The sequence below is a fragment of the Xiphophorus hellerii genome, chromosome 13 (assembly GCF_003331165.1).
Source record: "Xiphophorus hellerii strain 12219 chromosome 13, Xiphophorus_hellerii-4.1, whole genome shotgun sequence".
NCBI lineage: Eukaryota > Metazoa > Chordata > Actinopteri > Cyprinodontiformes > Poeciliidae > Xiphophorus > Xiphophorus hellerii.
Window position 1 is genome coordinate 2,195,504 of NC_045684.1, and position 26,153 is coordinate 2,221,656.

At 39.4% G+C, this 26,153-nt stretch overlaps 2 protein-coding genes across 5 annotated transcripts in view; both read right to left on the minus strand.

The window, feature by feature from the left end:
• cica (capicua transcriptional repressor a) overlaps nucleotides 1-1,065 on the minus strand; it is a 41,452-nt gene extending 40,387 nt beyond the window's left edge. For all 3 annotated transcript variants that reach the window (XM_032580680.1, XM_032580681.1, XM_032580678.1), the window contains exon 1: nucleotides 847-1,065. The gene's annotated coding sequence lies outside the window, so the exon portion shown is untranslated. The remainder of the gene's footprint in view (nucleotides 1-846) is intronic.
• Nucleotides 1,066-11,871: 10,806 nt separating this feature from the next.
• The window catches only part of erf (Ets2 repressor factor), a 41,309-nt gene continuing 27,027 nt past the window's right edge, over nucleotides 11,872-26,153 (minus strand). For both annotated transcript variants that reach the window (XM_032581671.1, XM_032581670.1), the window contains 4 exons: nucleotides 25,410-25,644; nucleotides 18,078-18,190; nucleotides 13,684-14,552; nucleotides 11,872-12,862 (listed from right to left, as the gene is read on the minus strand). In XM_032581671.1, the coding sequence (XP_032437562.1) occupies nucleotides 12,266-12,862; nucleotides 13,684-14,552; nucleotides 18,078-18,190; nucleotides 25,410-25,644 (1,814 nt within the window). In that variant the 3' untranslated portion in view covers nucleotides 11,872-12,265. The remainder of the gene's footprint in view (nucleotides 12,863-13,683; nucleotides 14,553-18,077; nucleotides 18,191-25,409; nucleotides 25,645-26,153) is intronic.

The window sequence follows — 26,153 nt, forward strand, 5'->3', positions numbered from 1 at the left end:
TCCACTCATGATGTGGATATTTTACATTTCTTTAAATGCTTTACACTTGTTTTAAGTTTAAAACAGGGCTGCGACTGAGCTTTTCACAGCAGGCCGGGGCGTGTAAACAAATGCACCATAATAATCCAGAGATAACAGCTGCTAACTTCATCTCGACAAGGCCCAGAGAATGCAAACAACAAGCAGGGATGTCGTCACCTCTGCTTCAAGCTGGTAGTACCGTGTCAACCTCGTAGTACCGCAGTTACTACCAGTTTTACTCCATGAGAGCCGCAGGCCGAGGCGTGCAGCGACCAGGCCGCAGCTACGGCGCTCCATAATCAGGCCGCTAAGAGGTCCTCTGCTCGGAGGAACCGGGAAATAACTGGGTTAACGGGGGGTTCTGACCCCACCGTGGCCTGTCGAGTTACCTAAACGGCCACGGGGATGTTCAATAATACAACAAAGTGAAGAAAAGCGCAAAAAGTCGATGGCTTTAAGCTGTCAGGGTGAGTTTGTGCTGTACAGAGAGGGAGAAAGTGTCAATAAACTGGAGGAAGGCCCACAAACAGAGAGAAATCAATAGTGACAGCCGCCTTAAAGCACCCAAAACAGGAAGAAAATGTGTCACAAAGGATGGAGGGGTGGAAATTATTTCTGGGAAGTCCACATTCACTTTTAATGGCGTTGTTTTTATTTCTCCGGGAAAGTTTTTGACGTCCAGCCGCACCGCTCCCCTTTTTTTCCCCTCCCGGCTAACTCTGTTTATAGCCACAATAAACATGAACGTTACGGTGTGGGGAAAAAGGCACAACAAGCCCCTCTGCAGTGCTGCAGGAGGAGATTTGTAGGCAAGCTTGTACTCACCGGAGATAATACAGATCCCCCTCTGATCCTCCCCTCACACGATGCTCCTCCGCCGGGTAAAGTAGGGCACGGTGGTCCGCCGCTGCCCGTCAGCGGCCGCTCATCTTTCTCCGGCAAAGCAACTTAAAAGGAGCAGTAACTCCTGCCCTGGACATTCTACACTACAGTCGCAAAATGGTGAATGAAGACCCGGAGACTTGACAACCAGCCCGGCCGGCCAATGGCGCAGTGAGAAGGAGTACAGTGGCCAATAAAACAGCGCTAAAAGGGAGAAAGGGCGGGGCTTCGCGTCGAAGTAAATTTGACGGACGGGACGTCTCAACCAATAAGAGTGTGGGAAAACGGAACAGCTGTTGGAAGATCGAAGCTGCGAACCAATAGGAGAGCTGCGATTCTGCTCAGGAACGCCGAGCAGGAAAAGAGGCTTCTTTTCTTTTTTAAATCACCTCTTTATTTCTATATATACATTTTGACGAGTTTCGCCAATATGACTCAACTAGAGTCCCCAAACATCCATCAAACTATTATGTCCTAAACCGATCAAGATGTCATCCATTTAGATTGTGATTTTACATGAGCTTATGTAAGTTTTATAAACTCCCGGTGTTATATAGTAGTTGGTCTGCAAGTTCAGCGTGGTCACTGTGATCCACAGGTGGAGTGTAGTTTCACCAAGATCCACAAAAAACACCAACTCCCAAATTCTCCTGCTGAGTCTCTCCGTATCCCCTCCTTGCAGCCAACCAGCGCAAGTCCTAAACAGGACGGAATCCCATCGTCCCGCCCCATGGCCAATCAGAGCTGCCGCCGGAGACCGTACGTCACCGGAGTAGCGTATGATTGGTTAGGAGGATTCATGTCTGCAGGCCAATGAGCGTGTGGTGTGGTGAGGTCATTAAGCTTGTTGCCATCAGCTTAACCAAACAGCGGAGAGTAGTATGGCAAGTCCAGTTATCATATTATATTAAGGCTTAGAAGCTGACATCCACAATTCAAATTATATCATACATAAACTTTGAGCTTTGTAGTAACTAGTTACATAAGATAAGATCAAATAAGATAATATAATATTTTTTTTATTGTTGGTGTTGCACGTTAGCTGAACTAATTTTTTATGATTAGTGTTTTAAGGTTACCTAACATTTTAGCTAGCAGTGCCCACCACTGGCGAGACTTTATTAAAAACAAATACTAATGATGACTTAAATTTCCTAGAAGGTATCAATAGAACAGCAGAAATCAAACTGATGTTCAAATGTCCACCTGGAGTTAGCATTAGCATCTACTAATAACTAAAAATGTAGAAAAGCAGAATTTTCAGAAGTTATGAAATTGTTTATTATCTGTTTCCTTTGCTTAGGAACCATTTTGTATAAAAACAGCTGTAGTGATTATGTCTAGCAGTTTTACCAAACTGGACTCGATTCACTTTGTTAGATTTAGCAGTTTAGCATAACCATACCCTGTTGATACAGTATGATTACTTCTTTAGGGTCAGTGCAGCTAACTTTTAGCTAGCTGTGCTCACTACAGGCTATAATATATTATGAGCAAAAATGCTAACATGTTTCAGGATGAATAAAAAAATCCAGCTGTTTTTTCAACATGGAATTTGATGTTATTCCATTTCAACTCCTTTCCAAGAAAACTACAAATATCTAACTGATGTCCATGTTCACTTGTAGATAGCATTACCGTCTCAGCACAGCGAGCTGGTACTGGAAGTTAGAAAAGCAGAAAGTAGCTTTTTATATGATAGTTTTTGATCTGGGAACCATTTTGGATTAAAACTCTGGTAGCGAGTATGTCTAGTAGTTTTTCCAAACTACACTCACTTTATTGTTATGTAAAGATTGGTGTGTAAAGCTATAATGGAAAAGCCGTTAACTCAGCAGCACTCGCTTTAGAGGCTGCAATGACAGCCATTACAGTTTTCTAAAAACAAGTGATTACTCACTTATTTGTTATATAACTCAGATTATGTAAGTATATTGTATGGTGTATATTGTAGGAGTTAGTAATTATTCTGCTGCTGTATGTCTGATTATTTGAAATTGTCATTATTACTCTTATTATTATGGGTTGGTGAATTTTCTTGTCCTGTTATGACAGTCAGTTTGTAATCATTTTGTTGTATATAATCCAAATTATTTGCAGGTTCTGTAGCACAGTAAATTGAACAGGCATATGAACACCACAGCATATTTTTAATTACAAATTTCTGATAATTATTGAGTCAATAAGCAATATATTTCATTAAATTGAGATAAGGAGTAGTATTAAATGAGTTCACTTCTTCCTACTCCTTGTCAAACAGCAAATTAGTTGTACGCAAATTACTTGTTGTTTTAGGATATAAAAAATGTGGGTCAATATCCAATATTAATATTGCTGTTATGGCCAATAACCAATATTTCTCTTCTTTTTTGACACCTTTGGGAAAAACAACCAGAAACAAATATCAACAAGATTAAACAAATATTGGTTGTTAATATTGGCCCAATTTTCTTTATCGGACTGAAACCGATATGTTAAAAAAAGTGACCGATACCAATGTTAGTGCCGATATATCATGCATCACTGACATGTCCGGCTGGTTACTTGTTTTGTTAGTTTTTAAAAACTTGTTTAAAATCAGTAAATAAATAAATGAAATAAACTCATAGAGGTGGAGTTTGATTATATGTTACAACAGCTTGCTGTAAATTAGGGTTTTTGGTTTTTGAAAAAGTTAAAAATCAATATTACGGATCGTCCAGACATTTGTACTCCGGCCTGTAGGGGTGGACGTTTACTGTATTGTTTATCATTTACTGCGAAGAATTTCTTGTCATGATAAGAATTTTGATTTGTTAATTTTTGATAAATTCTAATTAATATTTGAAACTCCCCAAAACTATCCGTTTCGTCATGGGGGCCACCAAAAATTTAGTATTTTTAATTATGATTTTATTTTTTATTTTTACTAAATAAACATAGAAAAACAATATTTTATTGAAATAAGCAAAGCAGTCAGATTTCTGTAGTTCTTCAACTGGCGATCAAGGACCACCCCAAAATTATTCAGAGGGCGGCAAATGGCACGCGCGCCACACTTTGGACACCGATGCTCTATAAAGAATAAAACACGAACAGATGAAACAAACCCGGCGCGTTGTTTCGTTTAGCTCAGATGGTGAGTTTGCTCAGCGATGAAACAGAGCTGGCTGATTGCAGCATTGCAGTCTACACACACACACACACACACACACACACCCACACACGCCCACACACACACACACACACCCCCACACACACACACACACACCCACCCACACACACACACCCAGTGTAGTGAAGTTATAACCCGCCTGAGTGTTACATAAGCTGTACGTGTCTCTGAGCACGCGCAACCTTTCCTGCAAACAGAGCAAGCAGACATATCAGTCCCGCTATCATCCACTGAACACATTTTAACTAATAAGAGAAATGTCAAATCTGTGAAAACACACGCCCACGCACACACACACACATCCCCACGCACACCCCCCCACACACACGCACACACACACACACACGCACACCCAGTCTTACTGATCATTCATAACTGCATAGTTGAATGTATCAACAGTCAGAGTTGGGTAGTAACTAGTTACATTTACTCAATTACTTCTTGGTTTGGGGAACTTTTTAAAAAAATAAATTTTACTTTTAGAAGTATTTTTACTGCTTTTACTTGAGTAATTAAATTATGAAGTATCTCTACTCTTCAGTAAAATTTCTGGATTTTCTACCCACTGAATGAAAAACAAACATTTTATTTTTTTTAACCAAAAATTCACCAGATACAGACACACACCTGCAGTTTCTGTTAAAGTAGCTGATTTGGAAAATTTTTATTTTGCCTGATCTTGTTATTTTTTGTTATTAATAAAAATTATTGTCATTTTCATCTTTAAAATACCAAAATTTAAATTAACCTTATAGTTTGGTCAATATGATGATGTAACTTTTAAATATTAAATTATTAATAATTAAATCAGATACTACTTATTACCAAATACCTTTTTACTCTTAAGTAATTTCTGGGAAGGCTACTTTTTACTTTTATTTGAGTAAAAATATGTTACTTTAGTACAATTGTAGGGTTTTATACCGGCCTCTGGTGACGGTGAGGATGGAGGAAGCTGAGCCGTTTGTGAATGAGCTCTGTAAATCCGACTGGTATTAACACTTTCTAAGAATGAATCATGAAGCTGCAAGCTTTAATTCTCTCTCACACACACTCGTGCCCACACACACACACACAGAAACAATCCCAGTCACTTTACACTCAACCCATTACAGCCACTTAACTCCTGAACCGCTCCGGAGACCACACACTCCAAGGGGACTCATCGCTCTAAACTCTCTGATTGAAGTGTGTATTTAAAAAAATACCTTACTGCTCTTCTCCAACATAAAATATTCAATATTCAAATGGAAAAAATGCAGAGTGGATTTGACAGCATAATAGCATTCAAGAGCCTTTTAACATCAGAGTTGGACCTAAATCAGTGGTTAAGTTGTAAGAACCAGAGGGCCACATTTCTTTTTTTTAATTCAAACTGTAAATACTTATTTCTAAAGTAAAATTGTTTTTATGTCCTCAATAGCATAATAAGTGAAGTAGTCTACATTTTGTAGAAAATGACTGAAATATAAACAGTGTCTTACGACATTTTAGATAGAAAAAAAATAATTTTGATAAAAAGAAATGTCAGTGGATTTCTCATTGTAGATAAAAAAGGGAGTTGATATTTTTCTGCCAAAAAATACAAACATTTCTAGAAAAAATGTGAGAAGAAGTTTTTGAAAAGTTGAGAATAATCTTTGAAATTTTCTTGAACAAAAACTTAGAAATTTCTGAGTTTCAAAAGTCAAAACGTTTTGACTTTTCAAACATTTTCAACTTTTCAAACTCAGAAATTTAAAAAAATCTGCCAGTGGAACTAGTACTTAAAAAAAAAAAAAAAAAAAATCAATATTAAGGAAAAATATACTTAAAACAAACTCCTAAGTTACTTGTAAGTTAATCTTTTTTCAAGTGTGCTAATATATTTACACTATTGAGATAAGTGAAGTAACTCATTATTATATTATTATTACTCCACTGAACAATTATTTATAGTTTCCAATAAAAATATACGTTTTGTTTTAAAGTAAAATCAAGGAAACCAGTGGCTGCATTGATCATTACAGCTCAGCAGAAGGCGCTGTTTCATATCCTATAAATATCTGAGCTTTAAGTTTAGATAAGAAACATTTTTAAAAGGTGGAAAATCTAAATTTTAAGGCAAATCCTGACTCATTTGATATGTTTAGAGTTATGTTCATGTGGAATAAACACCGTAACAGATTAAATTATCCACACACTCACTGCCCACCTGATCTGACTCAACAATTTAGCTTTAAAGCAACTCAGTTACTTTTAAGCAAATATTTAAAACAACTTTGATATTTTTCATGCGATGGCCTCTTTCTCAGACTGAAATAAGCCAAAGTATTCAGATGATTGCATTTCGGTAATCGGTTAATTGTTAACTGGACACTAAAACAAAGCCATTTGCTGAAAAATCCCCAACATATTCAGAGCAGAAATTAGGCCAAAACTGAACAAAATGTAAATACATTTTGCATTTAGGATGGAAACACCTTTGTCTGTAAGTATATTTTACAGTAAAATAAAACTGTTACAGTAAAATATACTTACAGGTGGCTGTTTTAGCTTCAGATTAGTTAAGAAGCAGCTTAAATACAGCAGATAGTCCCATAAAACATTTGTTATTTATTAAATAATAAATAACAGCCAATAAAACATGTTAATCAGGAGGATCTCACTGGGTTTTAACTGAAGTTTCACTGCGACCTGTTGGTGAAAGCAAAAGGGTGAAGTCCCAGCAGGACTCCTGCAACAATACATGATAATTAGCCTTCTGTTGTGATCAGCTTTGTGTCTCCAGACTGTGACCTCTGACCTCTGCCCTCAGCCAGACAACAACCCCTCTCTGCTGGAGGCCCAACAGGCTGTGAGTCGGCCTGCTGAATGGTTCAAACTGTCACAGCAGAGAGGAAGATGACAAAGAGGAGGAGGAGGAGGAGGACTGGATGCTGATTTCATATAATCAGGAAGAGTAAAAGCAAGAGAAGAAAGTAAACAAAACACAAAACAAAACACAAAATAAGTGGTTTGGAAACTTCTGCTAACTGCAGAGCAGTAAGCTAACATTCAGGTTTTACCAAACCTCTGGATCCTGGAGAGGATCCAGAGATCCTCTCTTATCCACAGGATAAGAGATCCTGTGGATAAGAGACTAGAAACTAGAGGTTTTCTACTCCTTCAGGTAGACTGAAACAGGTCCAACAGACCAAATGAGAATGCTAACTCCCAAAGTTAATTATTATAAGACAACTGTTTCTACTACTATGTTGTAGTGGCTAATAGACATTTTAGGGTATAGATGTTGTACAGTGCAATCAATATAGACAGAAATACACAACAGATTAAACCAAACTACAATAATTAGCTTAGCTTAAATATGCTAGCATTGTTAATCCAGATTTGGCAAAAGTTCCCCAAATATCTCAGCCTTTTGAATTTATAAGATATGACATAAAAAACTGTAATTGATCAATTTAATGAACGAGAAATCTTCTGGACTGCTCTTACCTCTCAGTTACATCAAATATTTGTCTTGCTTTGCATCATAGCTTGTTTTTTTGAGCAAATTTCTGGAATCAGTATTTGTTTACCTTTTCAAACAATTTTTTTTTTTTGAGGATTTATCTTCTAACTTAGGTCTAATTTGGTTTTTACCGCCAATTTTCTGAATAGATATTGCTGTCTTTTCATCTTTGTCAACTCTATCTTTAAAGTAATTTTAGGGAACAACTGATCACAAAGCTTCAAAACTGAAAAGTTTCCTTCCCAAAGCTGACATAATGTATTTAAAGAGCTGCTGTGGTCAGCATCTCAGGTTTCCAGATCAGATGGGAGGCAGATGTCAAAAATGTCATCTGAATTTATGTAAATTACATCTAAAGTTCACATGGATACACTAATATTAAAGAGCCTTTTTATTTTCCCTCCACACCCTCCCACAGCGAGGCTTTCCCTCGTCCAAGTTTCCAGACGAGCTGAACGGCGGGTCTAGACTCAAACTCGTGTTTACAGTTTTATGTAAACAATCTCCAGGAAAAGTCAATTATAAAACCATTCTGCGTTCACGAGCCAGTTTCCCCCGCCGTCCCCACCAAAGCCAACAGAGCCGCTTGGCAAAGCTTGGGAAACTGAGCTGTAGTACCCAGAGGCGGCAGCAGGAGGCGCCAAAGATGTAATTAAACAAAACACCAGGAACAAAGATGTAATTAAACAAACAAAACATCAGAAATATACAAAGCTTCTTATATAAGAAGCTTTGTATATAAGCTTTAGACTAAATAGAGTCGGAGACATTTGAGTTTACAAAAGCTCACTACAGCAATTACTGGAAGTTTGTTTTGTGATTTAAAACTTAAGTCAAATATAAAAAATTATCATAAAGCCCTTTTACCTTTAAACCCTTTTCTTGAATGGCTGCTTATTTTAGTCTGTAAACTAACTTTAGGGCTACAGAAACATTTATCAAAAAGAGTCTATATATTTTGCGACGTGTTTGAAAACAGATTGTTCTAAGTGAAATGATGTACTAGAACATATCTTAGCATAAATTCATGATGCAACTTTTAATGTGATACATATAGCATAAGTAAAAATCTGCTAGACCAAGTTTGAAAGGATTAAATGTAATCTACTCTCCATGTTAACTGATAAGTTCCTAGAAATAACCTCAACATTCCCTCTGCAGCTACTCATCAGGATCTCAAGATGTTTCCAGGTAAGAACGGAGAGATGGTTCAGTCTTGACAGGTTTTGTCACCACTCAGTGCTCCTTTGGGATAATGAAGACCTTTTACTATTGAGAAGCAGTGACTCTACTTCAAACTTCAATGGGGTAAAATGGACCTTTTGATGCAAAGGAGCAGCACCTCTACTTCCTCAGCAAGAGCCCCTTCGATGTTGAAAAGCGGTGACTATTTTGAATAAAGTAGATATTAGACCTTTTGATGGAGAAGAGCAGCAGCTCTAGTCCAAACCTTCCTATGATAACAGAGCGTTTTCAGTACAGAGGAACAGTGACTGTACTCAGTGGTTCCTAGAGGTAATAGTCACTTCCATACAAAGGAAAAGCAGTGAAGCGACTTCTTGGTAGTTGGAAAATGAAAGACTTTGTCACTCTATCCATATCTCACTTCTAAAGAGGAAACCAAGATATAGACATTAAATAAAGACAGAGGAAGTGACCATTTTCACCTTTTTAATGAACCCTGATTATTGTTTAATTACAAATGCAGATGAACAAATACAGAATGGAAACAGAAGCATGATAAAATAAAATAAACAGCTCCGCCTCTCCTCCGGAGTGAAAATAACAAGAACATGAGAGGAGAGACGGAGGATAAGAAAAAAGGTGTCAAATAATACAAATGTTAAAAATGTTAAACAGTACAACACTCGTTTTTTCCTTACAGAATCCACCATAATGAAAAATATATATACAAACAACTAAAAAAAAATTAAAAGGATTTCTTCCCCCTGCTGTATGAGTATTATCCAACCCTCCTCCTGCCGCAAACCAGTTCAAGAACTCAAACTGGGAATTCATGGGGAAGAGCTTGGGCCGCGGCACAAGGGTACGACATAATCATAAAGTAGTCATGTTAATAATATAAATCATTACAGGAGTAACAGTAATGCATGGAGGAAAGAGAAGAGGCTGTAAGGCAGCATGAGTCTAACAGTTCAGGTGGTTTAGTCCTGAAAACGTCTCCGAACGGTTTGGTGAATCAGGAATGAGGCGACGAACTATTTAAAACTGACAAATGTTGAGCCTTTATCACAAAAAAGCTGGATGTTTGTAGACGGGGTAACCACAGAGCGCGCACACAGGCAGAATGAGGGATTATGGGAAGTCCCTTGTCGCTCTGAGGTTTCCTCTGTGTGCGCGTGTGTGTTTGGGTGTAGTTTCTGCGACTGCAGAGGCGTCTAATGTCAGATGTGATGTCATGTTTCCCTTTATTGTAACCGCACTAACCAGGACGCTGTGTGTTGTAGCTGCTCAAGTCTCAAACCAAAGTCCCGACCGTCCAATCAGAGCGAGCCGCCGGATCTGGGTCGCCGCAGCTGCATCAGAATATATATTTATATACACATCTTTGCTATTAAAAATAGGAGGATTTAGCTAATTCGTATCAAATGACCATATTGAAATAGAATATCTGATTCTAATATATATTTGAATAAAATATATACGTTTAGTTTTACAAAAAGCCAAAGGCATGGTGGTTTTCTGAGAGATAATACATGTTCTTGGGGGAGAAAACTGACAAAAAGGCACAATCTCTTTTAAATCTGATTGATAAAATGGGCACAATCTCTTTTTATGTTAAAAATATACTTGTTTTATGTCTCAGTGAAGGTTTGCCTGAGTTAGCCTTGATGCTCCACATTCATTGTTTCCCTCCCTCCCCCAAAAGACACTAATCAGTTTATCATCTCTGCAAATGCCCGAAGAATACTGTCCATTTAAATCCAGAGGAAAAAATAAGTATTTTTATTTCATATATATATTTATATATATAAAAAAATAGAAGAAGCTGATGATGGGTAAGGTTGAAGGCAACAACGCTGAAAATGCCCTCGTCGGCGAAACTGGAGAGGAAGATGGAGTCTCTTCCAGACCAAACCAATCGATGCGTTTTTTCTTCTTCTTCTGCATTATAATCTGTAGTGACGGAGCGTCTTCCAGGCACTTCTAGAATCTCTGTACAGGCGGCTGATTCTTCAGTAACATCAGGATCTGTCGGCTCCATGTTGGGTAAAAGAAGAAACGAACAAGAACCGGAGGCGACTCCCAACGTCCGGTCGCCTCCCCCGAACATTTATCTACTGGATTTGGGCACGATTGTGATCAGAAGTAGACCGAGGCAACTCTGTAGTCGGGTTTAAATCTGAGTTTTAGTGTTAAAGACGTGATGATGTGTCGCAGAGCAGGTCCAGCTGTATTCGCCAAGCAAACACCATGATTTCAACATGATTCTGCGCAAACAGCTCGTTTTGTTCCTTGTTTTTGCTCCGAACGGGTCGCTGCGTCACGCGGAGGAAGATGATTTGTTCATTTAGCTCAGTTAAAAACTTTTTACCAAAACTGTCAAGTTGAAAGTAATTGAAGGCCACGTGAGATTGAATTTTAAAACAGTTTAAATTAAAATTATTTTAAAAATTGCTAAATGTTTAATTTTTATCTGCACAAATAAGTACACTGCAAAAAACACAAACTCTTAAGTACTTTTGGCCTAGTAAACATCATATACTTAAAATAACACAAAACTAACTTATAAATAATTCTACAACAAGATCCAAGCGCTTGTCTGAAGTAAATAATTCTTTAATATTGATGAAAAAGCACGAATTACACAAATAAAATAAAACATTGTTATAAGTGAAACGATTTGATAGTGGAACGTTTTCATCAATATTATGGAATTATTGACTTAAAAAATCTATTTTGTGATAAAATGTTACTTGCAAGTTAGTTTTGTCTTATTTCAACTGAACTAAAATATTTGAACTGAAAACTAGACCAAAAATCAGTGGTCAGATTTGGTATTTTTTGCAGTGAACACATAATTTATTCAAATAAAGATGTCTGACTTAATAGAAGAGGGATCTGTAACTTATTGTAGATCTGAAACACAAATTTTATTTGTTTAAAAAAAATTAATTACAATCTTAAATGTTGATGTTTTTTCTATTATCTTTGGATTTTTTGTATATTCTGAGCAACAAAAACAGAAAATAGATTTCTTTAAAAGTGTTTGCATCAAAGTCTTCAGAGAAAAAAAATATCGCAAAATATTTGTGGTTCTGTTTACTATAAAATTTAATTAAATGCGTACTTTGTGTTGTACATTCCATATTTAATATTTAGGAGACTTTAATTCACATCTTTTTTTAAAATGATTTGTTTAACTGCATACCTCCAACGCTGAGCTGGACTATCAAGTTTGTGCGATTTTTGTATTTTGGTTGAGGGCCACACAAAATCACTTTGAGTGCCACAAAAGGCCCTCGGGCCACACTTTGGACACCTGATTTAGGTAACTGAAGCCAGAATTTGTGAATTATTGCACAAATCTTCCTGCAAACGACCCAAATGAGTTCAGCTAAAAGCAAAGAACAAAACTGTTGGTTCTGGTTTTTTGAAAACATTATATGAAACCTGCTACGTTTACTAAAGCCAGATTTCCGGCTCCGGCCGAACGTCTGGTTCTGCAGAACCTGCCATGTTGGGTTTGTTTTTCAGCAGCTGGCGTTTTCCAGCGACAGCTGCGCCGTAGCTCTCTGCAGCTCGGAGCTCGCTCGGCGTTGGGTCGGCGCCGGCGGCAGCATCAGGCCCAGGATCACTCCTCTTGCTCCGCTGCTCTCCTCTCCCTCTCTCTTCCCGTCTTCCTGGTCCTCCCCCTCTCCTCTCACTTTCTTGTCCTCCGCCTCGTCCCGGTCTCCGTCCGCCTCCATCCGCTGGTCTTCGCTCCAGCGGCGTTTGAAGCGCAGTTTGAGCGGGATGCAGCGGGTTCCGCCGGGACTGACGGGCGCCGCCGCCGCCTGGCCCGGCTCGGTCTTCAGGCCCACCAGCGGGAAGGCGGCGGCGCCGCCAGGAGGCGGAGTGGCGGGAGTTTTGAACACCTCTTCGTCATCGTCGGGGTCTTCCTCTGGATGAGGAGCGGACGGGCTGCCGCCGCTCCCGTTCTTCAGATGGAGATGAGGATGATGACGGCTGTGAGGAAGAGGGGGGAACATGTCTCCCTCCTCATCCTCGCTGTTGGGGTTCAGCTCGTCTTCCTCGCTGATGTCGGTCACCTCCACGTCTTCCTCAGACAGGTCGGAGACCGGCTCCACCTGCAGGGGATCGACAGATCAGCGATAATCTCCGATTCTCTGGGGCCTAAAAATAGAATCTCAGTTTTTGGTTACAGATCCGATTTTAATAAAACTTTTTATCCATTATTTTCAAAAAAGGTTTTATGACAGTTTCAGGGTCAGACTATGAGAATTTCTGTTTAATTAAGAGAATATAGTCTTAAAAAAAAGTATATTTATCCGGATCTGATGTGACCAGCTCAGTTTGGTTCTTTTTGAAATAGATTCGGTCATTTACAGGATCGTTTCTAAATCCTAGTGATAATAATTTGACGCTGATGTGTTTAAAGATTAAATTTTACCTGTAAGGTATGTTGACCAAGTCGCTCAACGTTCCAATGTTCGAGTTGTCATAAAATTACTAATTTATCATTCTGTTATTATGACTTTATTCTGTTAATGATTATTCTTGCATTATTAGGACTTTATTATTAAAACATTATTCTGGCAATGACTTTATTATCGTATCATTATGACCTTATTCTCCTAATATAATCACTTTATTCTTGTATTATTTAAAATCCACTGTCATACGACTTTATTCTTGTAATTAAAAAACAAATTTGTTGCTTGGCCCTAACATCGTATTGTAACCTCAAATCCAAATAAACAGAAGCTGTAAAACATGTTTGCGAAACAAGATGGCTGCCCTGGGCGTGCTGACATCACTCTGAACTACAGAAACACGAGGAATGCATCGGTGAAAAAAAAGTCTTCATTTTTATAAATTACATTTTCAAACACCAATCATTTTATTAATATTCCAGTGCTACTCTGAGATGCACCCAAAGCCGACTCACCTTGATCTTTGGCGGCGCTCCTCCCGCAGCAGATCCGGCGTTTGGACCGGCGCCGGTAAACGAGGAAGCGTGGTTGGAGGAGGAGGCGGCGGCCAGCGAGCTCCCCGCCTCCCTCTGCTTGCGGCCGAGCGGCGGCGGCTGCAGCTTGAACTTGAACGGCGAGGCGTGCGCGTCGTCGGCCGGCTGCTGGCCGAGAGGCAGCGGCATGGGCGGGGGCTGCAGGTGGTGGGGGGCGGGTTTCTCCAGGGTGGGGCGGTGCGGCTGGGGGACGATGATGTTGGGGTAGTGCAGGAAGGCCCGGGGGCTGAGGTGGTAGTTGTAAACGGACTGGGTGTGGGCCTGCAGGTAGTGCTTCATGTCCTCCGGGTTGAAGGAGAAGTGGGAGCCCATCATGGGGGACGACAAGGAGGGGGACGGGGTGTAGGCCAGGTGGGGGGTGGGGGTCATGGACAGGGCGGGGGACAGCAGGCCTCCGGGCCCGGGCAGGGGGGACACGGGGAACGGGGACAGAGGGTCGGGGTGGACCCTGGGCGCGGGCCTGGGTAGCCCCGCTGGGGTCGGGTGACCCCCGTAGAACCTGAACAGGGACTCGTGAGGCAGGCGGGGGGCGAGGAGCCCCCGGAAGGCCCGGTCGGGCCCGATGGCGCGCTCGTCGGCCGCCGCCGCCTCCTCTAGCTCGGAGTTGGTGGAGGTGCCGTCGCTGCAGTCGCTGACGGAGCCGCGGGCCATGCGGCGCGCCACGGTGCTGAACACGCCGGGGCTGCGCAGCTCCTCGCTGGAGGACAGAACCTCCGACGGGGTGGAGGGCGGGAAGCGGAAATGTGTTCCTCCGGTGGGGACGGGGGGCGCGCTCTGAGGCACTCCACGACCTGCGACCAACAAGAGAACTGTTCAGAACAAGAGAACAGTTCAGAACAAGAGAACAGTTCAGAACAAGAGAACAGTTCAGACTCGCTTCCTGTAGCGGTGGGCGTTTATAAGTGATAAACTGTCCCATAACGTATCACTTTATTATGATCAATCATAATATTGTTGTTTTGAGACCATTTTCAAGTAACATAATGGTAATGGCATAATGATGCAAGAACACATTCTCAAAGATCAATAAACCTATGAAACTAATGAACACTGGAACTGGAAGATATTAATATCCTAAATAAATAAAACAACAGAATTAGGTCTGTCACAATAAAACATTTTGCTGGGAGATAAACCTTCCCAGAAATTATTGTGATAAATGATAATATTGTTGTTTTGAGACCATTTTCAAGTAGTATAATTTTAATGGCATAATAATGCAAAAACACATTCTCAGAGATGAATAAACTTTAAATTCAAATGAACATTTGACCCTGGAACTAGAAGACATTTTAAATATCCTAAATAAATAAAACAACAAAATGAATCAAATAAATGAATTATGAAGTCTCAGTAAACAAAATAGTCCTTCAAAAAAGTTTTAGTTCAAAGCACCACTGATAGTAACTGATTTTTACTGCCTCTATATTTCTAAAGAAAAAAAATTAAAAAATGATTGAAAATGTTTTCAAAAAGTGGCTTTTATTTCAGGCAGTTGTTGTAACTCCTACTAATACAGATTCTTCAGAGTTATTATAGATGGTGATGGCTGTTGGCAGCAAAGATCTCCTGTAGCAGTCTGTGTTTCAGTGAATCTAAAGAAGCCTCTGACTGAAGACACTTTTTCTAAGACAGTCTCATGGAGAGGATGGCCAGGGTTGTCCATAGTATTCTTAGTTTTATGAAGAATCCGCCTTTGCATCTTCATCTTGTGAAATAAGGTTTGATTTCCACAGTCGTCCCCAGAACAGAACCAGAACAGAACCAGCTTCTTTATAAGGTTGTTGAGACTTTTTAGGTCCCTTGCTCTGATGCCGTGGCAGAAGAGATGAAACAACAAAGTTATGGAAGATCTGCAGCGTCTTGCTGCAAACCTTGACGGGTCTTAGCTTCCTCCAGTCGCTCTGTCTCTTCTTATAGAAGCGTCTCCAATCCAGCCTGTCGTCCAGGTGAACACCGAGCTATTTATATTCCTCAACCACCTCCACTTTTTCTCCCATGGTGGAAATAAGGTTTGATTTAACCTTCTTTCTTCTGAAATCTACAATCATTTCCTTTGATTTGTTTACATTCAAGATGAGATGAAGAGGATTCTTATATTTTCTCTTGAGCCATAAGCCTTAAAAGCTGAGAGGAACCAAGAGGTTAGGCCGAGGCCTGATGAGCTCCTCCTGCCTCCCCCTTCTGAGCCTGTGGCACTGCAATAAATTCTTGGCATCCGAACACATGCCGGGATTAAATATTGGAAAAGTCGACCCGACTGCCATTACAAACATGGGCTGGGTTCCTCTGTTTTTTTTTCCAGCGTCTGTCGTTTAAAAAAAGAAAAACACATCTGTGCCATGTGTGTCAGGAATGACGGGTGGAGGAGAAGCTGCAAGCGCGTACGTATCACAACATGTCAGTGTGTGGGCCACATCACACAGAGGCTATAATTAAAGTTTCGTGCTTCGCTTATGTCACCCGGTCTCCAACGCTCCATATGGGCCATGTTTACGCTGGGTGGCCGGGCCCAAAGCGGCTGCGCCCCAGGGAGGAGGGGAAAAGCGCAGACGTGGCGCGCTGGGGTCTGGAGACGCATGCGGTCGGTTACTGGGCAGATTAAGACGAATGTCAGAGAGCAGCATATACGCCTCCACGCCTTCAACATGTTTCTGATTTGTTCCACTAATGAAACAACATCTTTAGGGGTTTTTTTTCTGGCAAACTGAGCCTGTGGAGAAAAAAAGCTGCTCAACAGCTCCCTCTAAAGGAGGAAATAAAGAAGAAATAAAACTTAAAAACAGAAATCTGAGTCAGTTTTGACAAAATGAAGATCAACATCCACTAAAAAGTAAGAAAAACGTTTTATTTAGCTCTTCATTGGCTCGTATTGTCCCTCCTATTACAGCAGAAAGATCTAACAACTTTGGTGAAGCTGAAACGAGAATATTTCAGCTAAAACCTGATTAGAAAGGGTGGAAAAAGCTAACTAACTACTAACTAGTTAACTAGTTATAACTCTAACAATCTATTAGAGTTATAACTCTAAAAGTTAGAGTTATGAAGGTCGGTGACCCCTGCCGTAAAATGACAGAGTGAGATTTGTCACATTAGCTGTAATTGAATAACATGTTCGCTTCTCTTTCCCATATTTAAGAGAAATGTGATTCATTCATACATCATGTTCATGTCCAGGTTGTCATCCCTTTAAAAGACACCCTGGGCAAGTGCCGTAGTCTGAGCTCCTACCATTTAAATTGAAAAAGCGTTTGTATTTTACACACAATAATAAAAAAATGTTTCATTAATGTGAAACTTTGTTTGAAAGAATTTCTCTTTAGTGTAAAACATTTAAGTTCATGTTTGATGAGCGTAATGGCGATGCTCAAAGTCAGTTTTGATTCATTACAAACAATTAAATATTTCTTTACAGTCATTTATTTCAGTGCCTATTCTGTACACATCTGTGGGTGCCTACTTCCAACTTAGACAAGTAAATAAATAAAATCTGTAGCTGAGGCCACCCCCAGTGATATGCTACCCTGGGCAATGAGCCACATCAAAAACCATTAATGTTATCATCTAAGGGAAAATGTAAAAAACTCTGATTGGCTTAAATATAAATGAAAAGAGGCATCAATTATTCCTGCCTACTGTGGGTTTTTCACATTCTACTCTCATCTACTCTTTTTACAGTTTTTGTTTTTAAACTACAGCAGTAAACTTGCTTTAAAGACTTTTATGTGTCTTTGCCAGAGGTGCAATGTATAGTAAAAAGTGTAGTAAATGCAATGCAAAGGCAATTAAAAACAACAAAGCCAGTCTGCAGTTTTTTGTTTTTAACTGAATTTTATATGATGCAAAAGTTCCAAACTATTTAAAATATGCATTAAATAACAAAAGTTAAGCTATTTTCAAAAATAGGGTTAGAAAATATATCAAAAAGACATAATCTTATTTTTGTGTCATCTGTAACCATAAATAGTCTGAATCCTTAGCCTTAGTATGGCTCCTTTGCATTCATTTCCCCAATAAAAGTAGCAGATGTTGGAATATAAAATAAAAAAGTGCATTAAAACAAGCAAGCTTAAAAGATTAAAATGAAACTGAATTATCTATAAAGTCTGAAACGCAGGAAGATGAACGTTTGATGAGTAAAAGATCCAACAGCTGGATCTCGTTTTTCATGTTTCAGTTTAAAATTCGACACAAACCAACAGAACCTTCCCCAGAAGCAGGCGTAACGCTTCCCCTCCTTGCTGCGTAAATCACCTCAGCGCGCTTTAACACCGACCCGGCCAGCAGTTTTCACGTTGCTGCGAATGTGTACCTACCAGAGCCCATGTCGATGAAGGGGTAATTGACGAGCACCAGTTTGTTGAAGTTGAACTTGTAGGTGAACCTCTTCCCTTTGGTCTTGTGGAGGATCCGCTTGTTGTAGTAGTATCTGTGCAGAGAGCGGAAGACAGGAAGATGTTATCACCTGCAGGTTATTCACCGTGGAGCCAGATTTACCGAAGTTAGCAGCAGTTTAAATTCATCACGTGGAAAAGAAAACCTTAGGAGAGATTTTCAAGCTTATACAAACCACTGAACATATTGGAAATTAAATACAGCTTTAGAAGCTACTCTCAATGCTACTTGACACAATAATTCCTGGTGTTTGTAAAGCAGCCAATCCAGGAACTTTATTTATTTTCTTTGAAGCTGATTGGCTGTAACCCCAAGAGTGGGGATAAATTAGTCTGAATTAATTCGTTTCTACAATATCAAATCAATCAATCAAAATGTTATTTTTATAGCACATTTCAGCAACAAACTGCTTCACATCATAAAAACACAAAAAATGTTGGTCAGTGTTTCATTTATAATGTTTCAAAAGCAACTCTAAACAGGTGAGTTTTTAGTCTAGATTTAAAGAAACTCAGTGTTTCGACTGTTTTGCGTTTTTCTGGAAGTTTGTTCCAGATTTGTGGTGCATAGAAGCTGAATGCTGCTTCTCCATGTTTGGTAGTATTTGGATGCTAAGAAGTTCAGTGACCTATAAACCAACAGTATTTTAAGGTCTATGCAATAGTGCCAAGATGGTTTCTAATATGTGTATTAATGCATGTTGAGTGTTTGGATTATTAAAATAAGAGGTTCGAATTGTTTTGTCAGCACCTGTTGGTCTCTAACTCCTGTGAATACTTGAAGTCCACTGTAAAAGTTTAAACATTTTTAGTAACATACTGTGAAAAATATTAAAAGGGGACCCATTATGCTTCCTTTTAAGTAAGTTAGGAAAGGTCTGTGGGTTATAAAAACAAAATCATTCTCCTACAATGAGATTTCAGCTCCTCAGTTCTGCTGTTTGTGAACTCGTTCCAGAATGAGCCGTTTTAGGGCTCTGTCACTTTTATGCAAATAAGCTGTTGCTGGCCACGCCCCCAAGGTCAACGTTTAAACTTGCCCTTTAGACTCTTGAAAATGGCTGCAAATGGCTGTAAAACCGCATATTTCGATGCTGAAGAAGCACAACTATCAAGGATGCAGCAGAGGTTTCCGATTGTTGGTCAGCAGTAAAACCAGCAGACCAATCGGGCTTGTCTTCAAATAGTGGAGTAGGCGGAGCTCCGTTTGGGTTGCTAGGTAACTGGGCTGTACCCACCGACTGTGACTTAATCAGTGGGTTTTTGAAACGGCTTGTTTTCAAACACCAAAAACCATTAACTTATTGGTAGAAAACGGTTACATAAGGCTTTTATTTAGCACTTGAATAGTTTCTAGAAACAGTAAAGGATAGAAGTATAAAAACAAGCAAAAAGTGAATTTTGCACAACAGATCCTGCAATAAACAAATTTTTTTTAATAGAGTCCCACCACAACTTAAAACCTAAAAATGGAAATAATATGTTTGCTTCCCAATTAGATATTCACTAAAATGAGAAGTTGTCATTTTTTCCAAAAGGTCATGTTATATTTGAGGCTGTAAACAATTTTTAAAATCTGGATTGAGGGTAAAAGTGGATGTTTGTAAAGGTTGTGGACCCCTGATTAGAGGCTAGACACTTTGCTTTTCTCATGTGCATGAAAGCACAGACTTATAAAACAACACAAAAGGTTCTTTGACGCATAAATAGGAATAATAATTCCTTCCTTCCGTTGCATTCAAAACTATGGCCTCCATCAACGAAACTGCAGAACATTTCTTTTCTCTTTTATGCTACAGTCCTTAGAATAAAAACCCACAGGCCATCAAGGTGGGTCTGCTATCAAAGAAATAAGCAAGGAAAAGCCTGGTTGGTGCAGAAAAGAGTAAACACACCAAACAAAGTGGGTAAAGATACAATGATGCACAGTGAGACTGATCAACACAGCTTAAAGAAACAAAATGCTGTTAGAGGAGGGGAGTTCTTGATGGAAAGAGTGATGTAAACCTCCATAAACAGGCCGCTTCCTGACTGAACACAACGCTTCAATTCAAAGCCTCACTGTGAGCTTGAAGGAGGTGAGACATCCATTCAGATTTAGTCTTATCCAGGCGGCTCCATTAGTAGGAGTGCATTAGTCATCGTCAGCACACAGAGTGATGCAAAGAGTGAATAGGCAGCTGCTGACAGCTCCTCCAAAAGACAAGAAAATGGCTCAGTGTGACTCACCAACAGCCACATTCATACTACTTTACACAAAAACAAGTAAATCGGAGAACCTCATTCAGCAGAGACCGGCCACTTCATTCTGGGAAATGTAATACGCATCATTTCCAGTTACATGAAGCACAGAGGAGATCGGTGGGTGAATCTGCACATGGATTTATGGATGATGTCTGGTTCACACTGCAAAAACACAAAATCTTACCAAGTATTTTCTAGTGCAAATGTCTTATTAAACTTGAAATAAGACAAAACTAACTCACAAGTAACATTTCAGCAAGATTAAGGGGTTTGTTTCAGGCCAATAATCCCTTATTATTGAGAAAAATGCTACTCCACTGACAGATGACAACTGAAAATATCTGCCAGTGGAAACAGTACTTTTTATTAGGGCGGGAACTATTAATCAAATTAATTCTGATTAATGGATTATTGAAATAATCATTAACTAATTTAGTAATCGATTAATCATTAATAGACTCTAAAAATGGCTATTTGCTGAAGAAACAACATGCAAAACATTACATTTTGCATTTAATATGAAAAATATATAAATCTGTTCAACCCAGATCTCCTCAAATGCCTTTTTTTCTTTTAGTTTTGCATGGAAAATTATCTCCCATTATGCAAAGTCAAATATTAATCCCAAAACAAACAAATAAGTAGACAGTATTTTTTTTAGCTGCATTTGCATTTTTGCTACAAATCACAGAAAAGTGCAGAATATGCCAATTTTAATTTTTTTAAAATTAATTGTCAGAATAACCAACAGAACAATTGGTTACAAAAATAATTGTTAATTGCAGCCCTATGTTTTAATCAATATTCAAGAATTACTTACGGAAAACAAGCTCCTATATCTTGCTGAAAAGTTACCTGAAGGTTCATTTTGTCTTATTTCAAGTGAACTAAGATATTTGCAATAGAAACGAAACAAAAAATACTCAGTAAAATTTAGTTTTTTTTGCAGTGCAGGCTGAATGAGATTACAAAAGCTTGTATAACTGCACCCTGAGCACCAATCAATTAATTTTTACACATCCGTCCATCCATAAAGATCAATGCTATTATTTATGGACACATGCGTAACAAATATTCATTCTGGGACAGGAAGAGAGATGATTAATCTTCAGGAACCTGAAGGTAAACATGAAGAAACGACACAACTTGAGGTGATCGGTCACATTAGGAGCGACGGTTAAAGAAATCACACAATAATGGGGGATATGAGTCATTCTGCTCAGGCTGAATCCAGCGTAGACATGATATTCGTCACGGGAGTTTTGCACAAAGGAGGGAGAAAGCAGGAGCTCGTCGAGCCCCTCAGTGACTCAAAGAGTGAAGGGCCTCTTCTGAAAGAAACGGCTGTGATGAACTCCCACACTCTCACATGGAGAGCGGCCGCACAAAGCAGCAAACGGACAAAACCGGCAGGAACTGTGAGCAGGGGAAGTAATCAGATCATGAAGAGCTGAGGTCATTTAATCACTCAGGAACAAACAGGTGGTTACAGTAGGCAGGCTGCCTTCATTAGTTTTGATCAATAATAATAGACAATATGAATCCTGATGATTGCAGGTTTCAGATGTGGATCTTCCTTCCTAGACGATTCCAAGCATAAATGTCTGACTTTATAATCTTAGAGAAGATCTTGGAGTTAATGTCGTAAATAGACGCTTTAATGGTTTTTTGTTTTTTAGCAAATTTTCAACATTTTGACAAAGATTAATTTTGAAATCTAGAGTATTTTTGTACTGAGTTGGAAATGTACTCCTCTGTGACTATATTGTTTTTTTCTTTTATCTAGAATAACCTAAAAACTAGGGCTGACATGATTAATTGGAAATAACTGTCAGCTAATTTAGTAATCAATTAATCGTTAACTAGGGATTGGAGACTCAAAAGAGACACTTTGATGAAAATACAAGATATTTAATTAATTCTCTTTACAAAGTTCAAGTCTTCATCAGAAAAATGGCTTGAATGTAGTGAAATGTTTGGTTTGAGAAGAGTCCGATTAATTGTGATGAATCAATAATTGAAATAATAGTCAATTAATGGTATTGACCAAAATGTGAATTGTAAGTCTTTTTATAGAACGTGATCAGCCCGAAAATTGCGATCTGTGCACTCCTAGTAGGTAGTCGGTAGGTAGAAGGTAGTTATCAGAAAGGTTTGTAAACTTCTAGATGAAGTAAATATTCTAACTGGGAAGTGGTGAATAACTCAATGTGAATCTAAGTAGAGCACATGGAGGACACGTGGTGAAACCTTTCCAAATAGTAAACGTTGGGGTTTTAGCAAAGGTGCGAACCGGAGCAGAGCTGTGAAAGAAGCAAACACCAGGAGGAAGCAAGGTGAGTTTAAAATGCATCACCACACGCCTCTTCTTATCAAATATCTTTGCTTAAAACAGACAGGAGTCATATTTCAGCCATAAAATGCAGTAACATAGCCACACGTGCATACTGTACATGCATGAATGAAAGCACACGTGTGCACCACTGCTAGCTCACTTCAAAAGACGCAGAAAAGCATCAAAGATTAAAGGAAGTTTCTTCAAACAACGTCAGAATCAATTAACGGCCTGCGGTTCGTATAAAAGCTCCAGAAACCACAACAAAGAAACTTGCAGAGTTCAGTTCCAGCTTGTCGTTGATGTGAAACGCTCAGATCAGAGAGAAAGTAAGAATTCATCTTTAAAACCGACTGTTTACGTGCTGATAAAACTTTAGACGTTCTGATGAGTCTAGGACAGATTGACTATCCAAATACAAGCACTGACACTAAATACCACCTTAATGTCCTGCAATCAGCGCTCCAAAGCATCAATTAATTAGGAATTTATTGTAATTGGTCAATTTTTCCAGCGACCAGCAATCAGCAGGTCAAATACAAAGAAAAGTTAGATCCCATCCAAAACTGAAAAATTCCACTTCTTCCTGCACCTTAAAACAGCCTGCATCTTGTTTGAGTCAGACAGATTATCTAGCAATTTATGGCACATTTGTATTAATAGATGCCAGACATGTTTGCTTATTCAAACTATCCATTAAGGTGAAGCTTTGTTTCTATATCTGTGCTTTACGTAAAAACGCCCCTCCAAGTTCATGGAGGTACCTGCAACCTGAACCTGTCTGCTCTTTATTTATGCATCGTGTGATTTTAGATCAGTCCAGATAAGTTTAATTTTTGATGCTAAATCATGAATTGCTTTAAATTTAGAATCACATTTATGATAAATTGTGTTGTTTATAAATATTTAAATGGCATAAAATAAAATTTTCTTGCAAGAAGAAAGTTCATAAGCAGACAGGACAGATGGGCTGGAGGAGGACTGACACGGAGCAGGATGTTAAGAGTGTGTGTGTTTGTGTGTGTGTGTGTGCGTGGGCACGTCGGCGTGGGTGTGCATGTGTGTGTAAATAAGGATGAGAACATACGGGTGGCTAAATAAAACCCAGCAGCATCCCACATGTGCTCCGCAGTGGGTGAAGGTGTGTGTTTCTAAATTGGCCGTCACCCTGGAGCTTCGGCGCGGAGCAGAGGCTGCTTCAAAACACGACGGCTCATTTTAATTGCACCACACAAACAGCCACAACGACGACCCAACACAAGTTATAAACAAGGCGGGAAAAGATGGAGAACAAACCTGAAAACCATTCCACTCTTTCCCAGAACGCCTGCAGTTTTCAGGTCAAAGTTTCATCCTTTTATTTACGCAAATTTCTGCAGTTTTCTGTCCTTTTGGTCAATTTTTAGAGAAGAAACAATAAAAGTGTAGCATGAATCAATGGCAGATGTTTCTACAAATACACATGTAAAAGAGAGAAGAAGAGTGGGGATGGATAATAAAAGGACAAAAAGAGAAAGATGAAGGGATGAATAGACAAAGGGACACACGGATAGATTGATAATCGGATGGACCAACACATAAATGGACAAAGGGATAGGTGGGTGAATGGATGGAGACAGACTCAGATACACGTAAGGAGACATGGAGAAACTGATAGATGGATGGATGGAAGAACGAATAGATAGATGGACCAATAGAAGTTCAGATGAATGGATGAAAGAACAGATGGATGGATGGCAGAACAGAAGGATGGCAGAACGGATGGATAATGGCAGAACGGATGGATGGACATTCAGATGGATGGATGATTGAGGGATGGAAGGACAGATCATCTGAGTCACAGATATGAGAACTAATGGATCTCATTAAATCCCAGGCTGAAGCTTCTTCACTTTCACATAAATATATGCATTTCTTTTTATTTTCTACAGTTTGAAGAGTAATATTGAAACATTGATCTTGAAATAAAGATCAGGATCTGATTTCTGCATGAAGCACAGGTGTGCTGAGGGAGGATCTATGAAAAGGTGTCCATCTCAAAGCAGGCTTGTCTAAAAACTGACTTTAAAGCCGCATTTTAAGCTCATTTGAAGCATATTTCCTGTACGTTATGCAAAAGTCACATTTTCCACATTTTTACACTTTCATTTGGGTCTCAACTGCTTCTTAAAACAACCTAAACACTTAAAAAACTGTTTTTTGGCAGCAAATTGTTTTTTTGGTGTCTGGAAAATGAGCCGTTTTAAAAAAGTCCCAATTGTTCAGTGGCATTGTGCCTTTACCTAGCAACCCAAGTAGAGCTGCAGGACATCTGCTCAGCAGGTTTTACCATACAATGGCTGCTAGAAAGAACAAGTGTTTAGTTGTTGACTTACCATCTAGAAACCACTTGCTGAATTCTTGCTGACTATGCAGGAGGCTCCACTCCTGCTTTTCAAAGATGTACGGTTGTATAATTGCGCATCTATTTACAGTCATTTTCATGTAACATTGTAAATGTTGAATTGGGGGGAATGGACACATAAGAGGCCAGCTTAAATTTAAAAAGAATATTTAAAACCTTACCGGAGAGCAGAGAAAACTACCTAAACATGCCTGCAGAGTAAAATCGAGTCTGAACTTCTTAACCAACCCGAGTTCTGGTGAGTTAAAGAAGAAAAGGCAGAAAGCTTCACCTCAGAGCCCGACTCAGCTTGTCATAGTTCATCTGCGGTTTGCACTTCCGGGCCCCCCACAGGCGGGCCACTTCGTCCGGGTCCTTGATGACGAACTCGCCGTAGTCGCCCTGCCAGGCGATCACGTCGTTGTATTCCTGCTTCCTCAGCAGCTCCAGGATGAAGTGCCACAGCTGGATCTGCCTGGAGCCCGGGCTCGACTCCGGCTTGTAGGCCCACTCTGGGAAGGCGAACCCTGCCGGAAAAACACAGGGGATCATCTTAGTGATGTTTCACCACAGAAAATACTTCATGTTCAGTTTTAGGGCTGGGCAATAAATCCAATTTGGGGTTTTTGAAGTTTTTATTTTTGGAAAATGTGGATCCCCACTCCCATCAATGTTCTTTGGTTTCCATAGTTCAGAGTGATGTCAGCGCACCCATGGCGGCCATCTTGTTAGACAAGCATGTTTTACAGTTTCTGTTTATTTGAACTTTGAATTCAGGTCAACTATGAGGATGAAAAGGAGAATAAAGTGGTAAAGTGGTAACAACAACATAAAATTAAAATGAGGAATGTTGAGCATATTGTGAAGTTCTACACTGGCATAAGTTTTAAAGAAATAATTCTGAGTAGAAATACTTCCTCTGTTATCACATCAGCATCAAATCATTATCAGGACTTTGAAGCGATTATGTAAAACAGACTATTTCGAAGAAAGAACCACAACCTGAGCTGGTCATGTCAAACTTTTTTCTCATAAA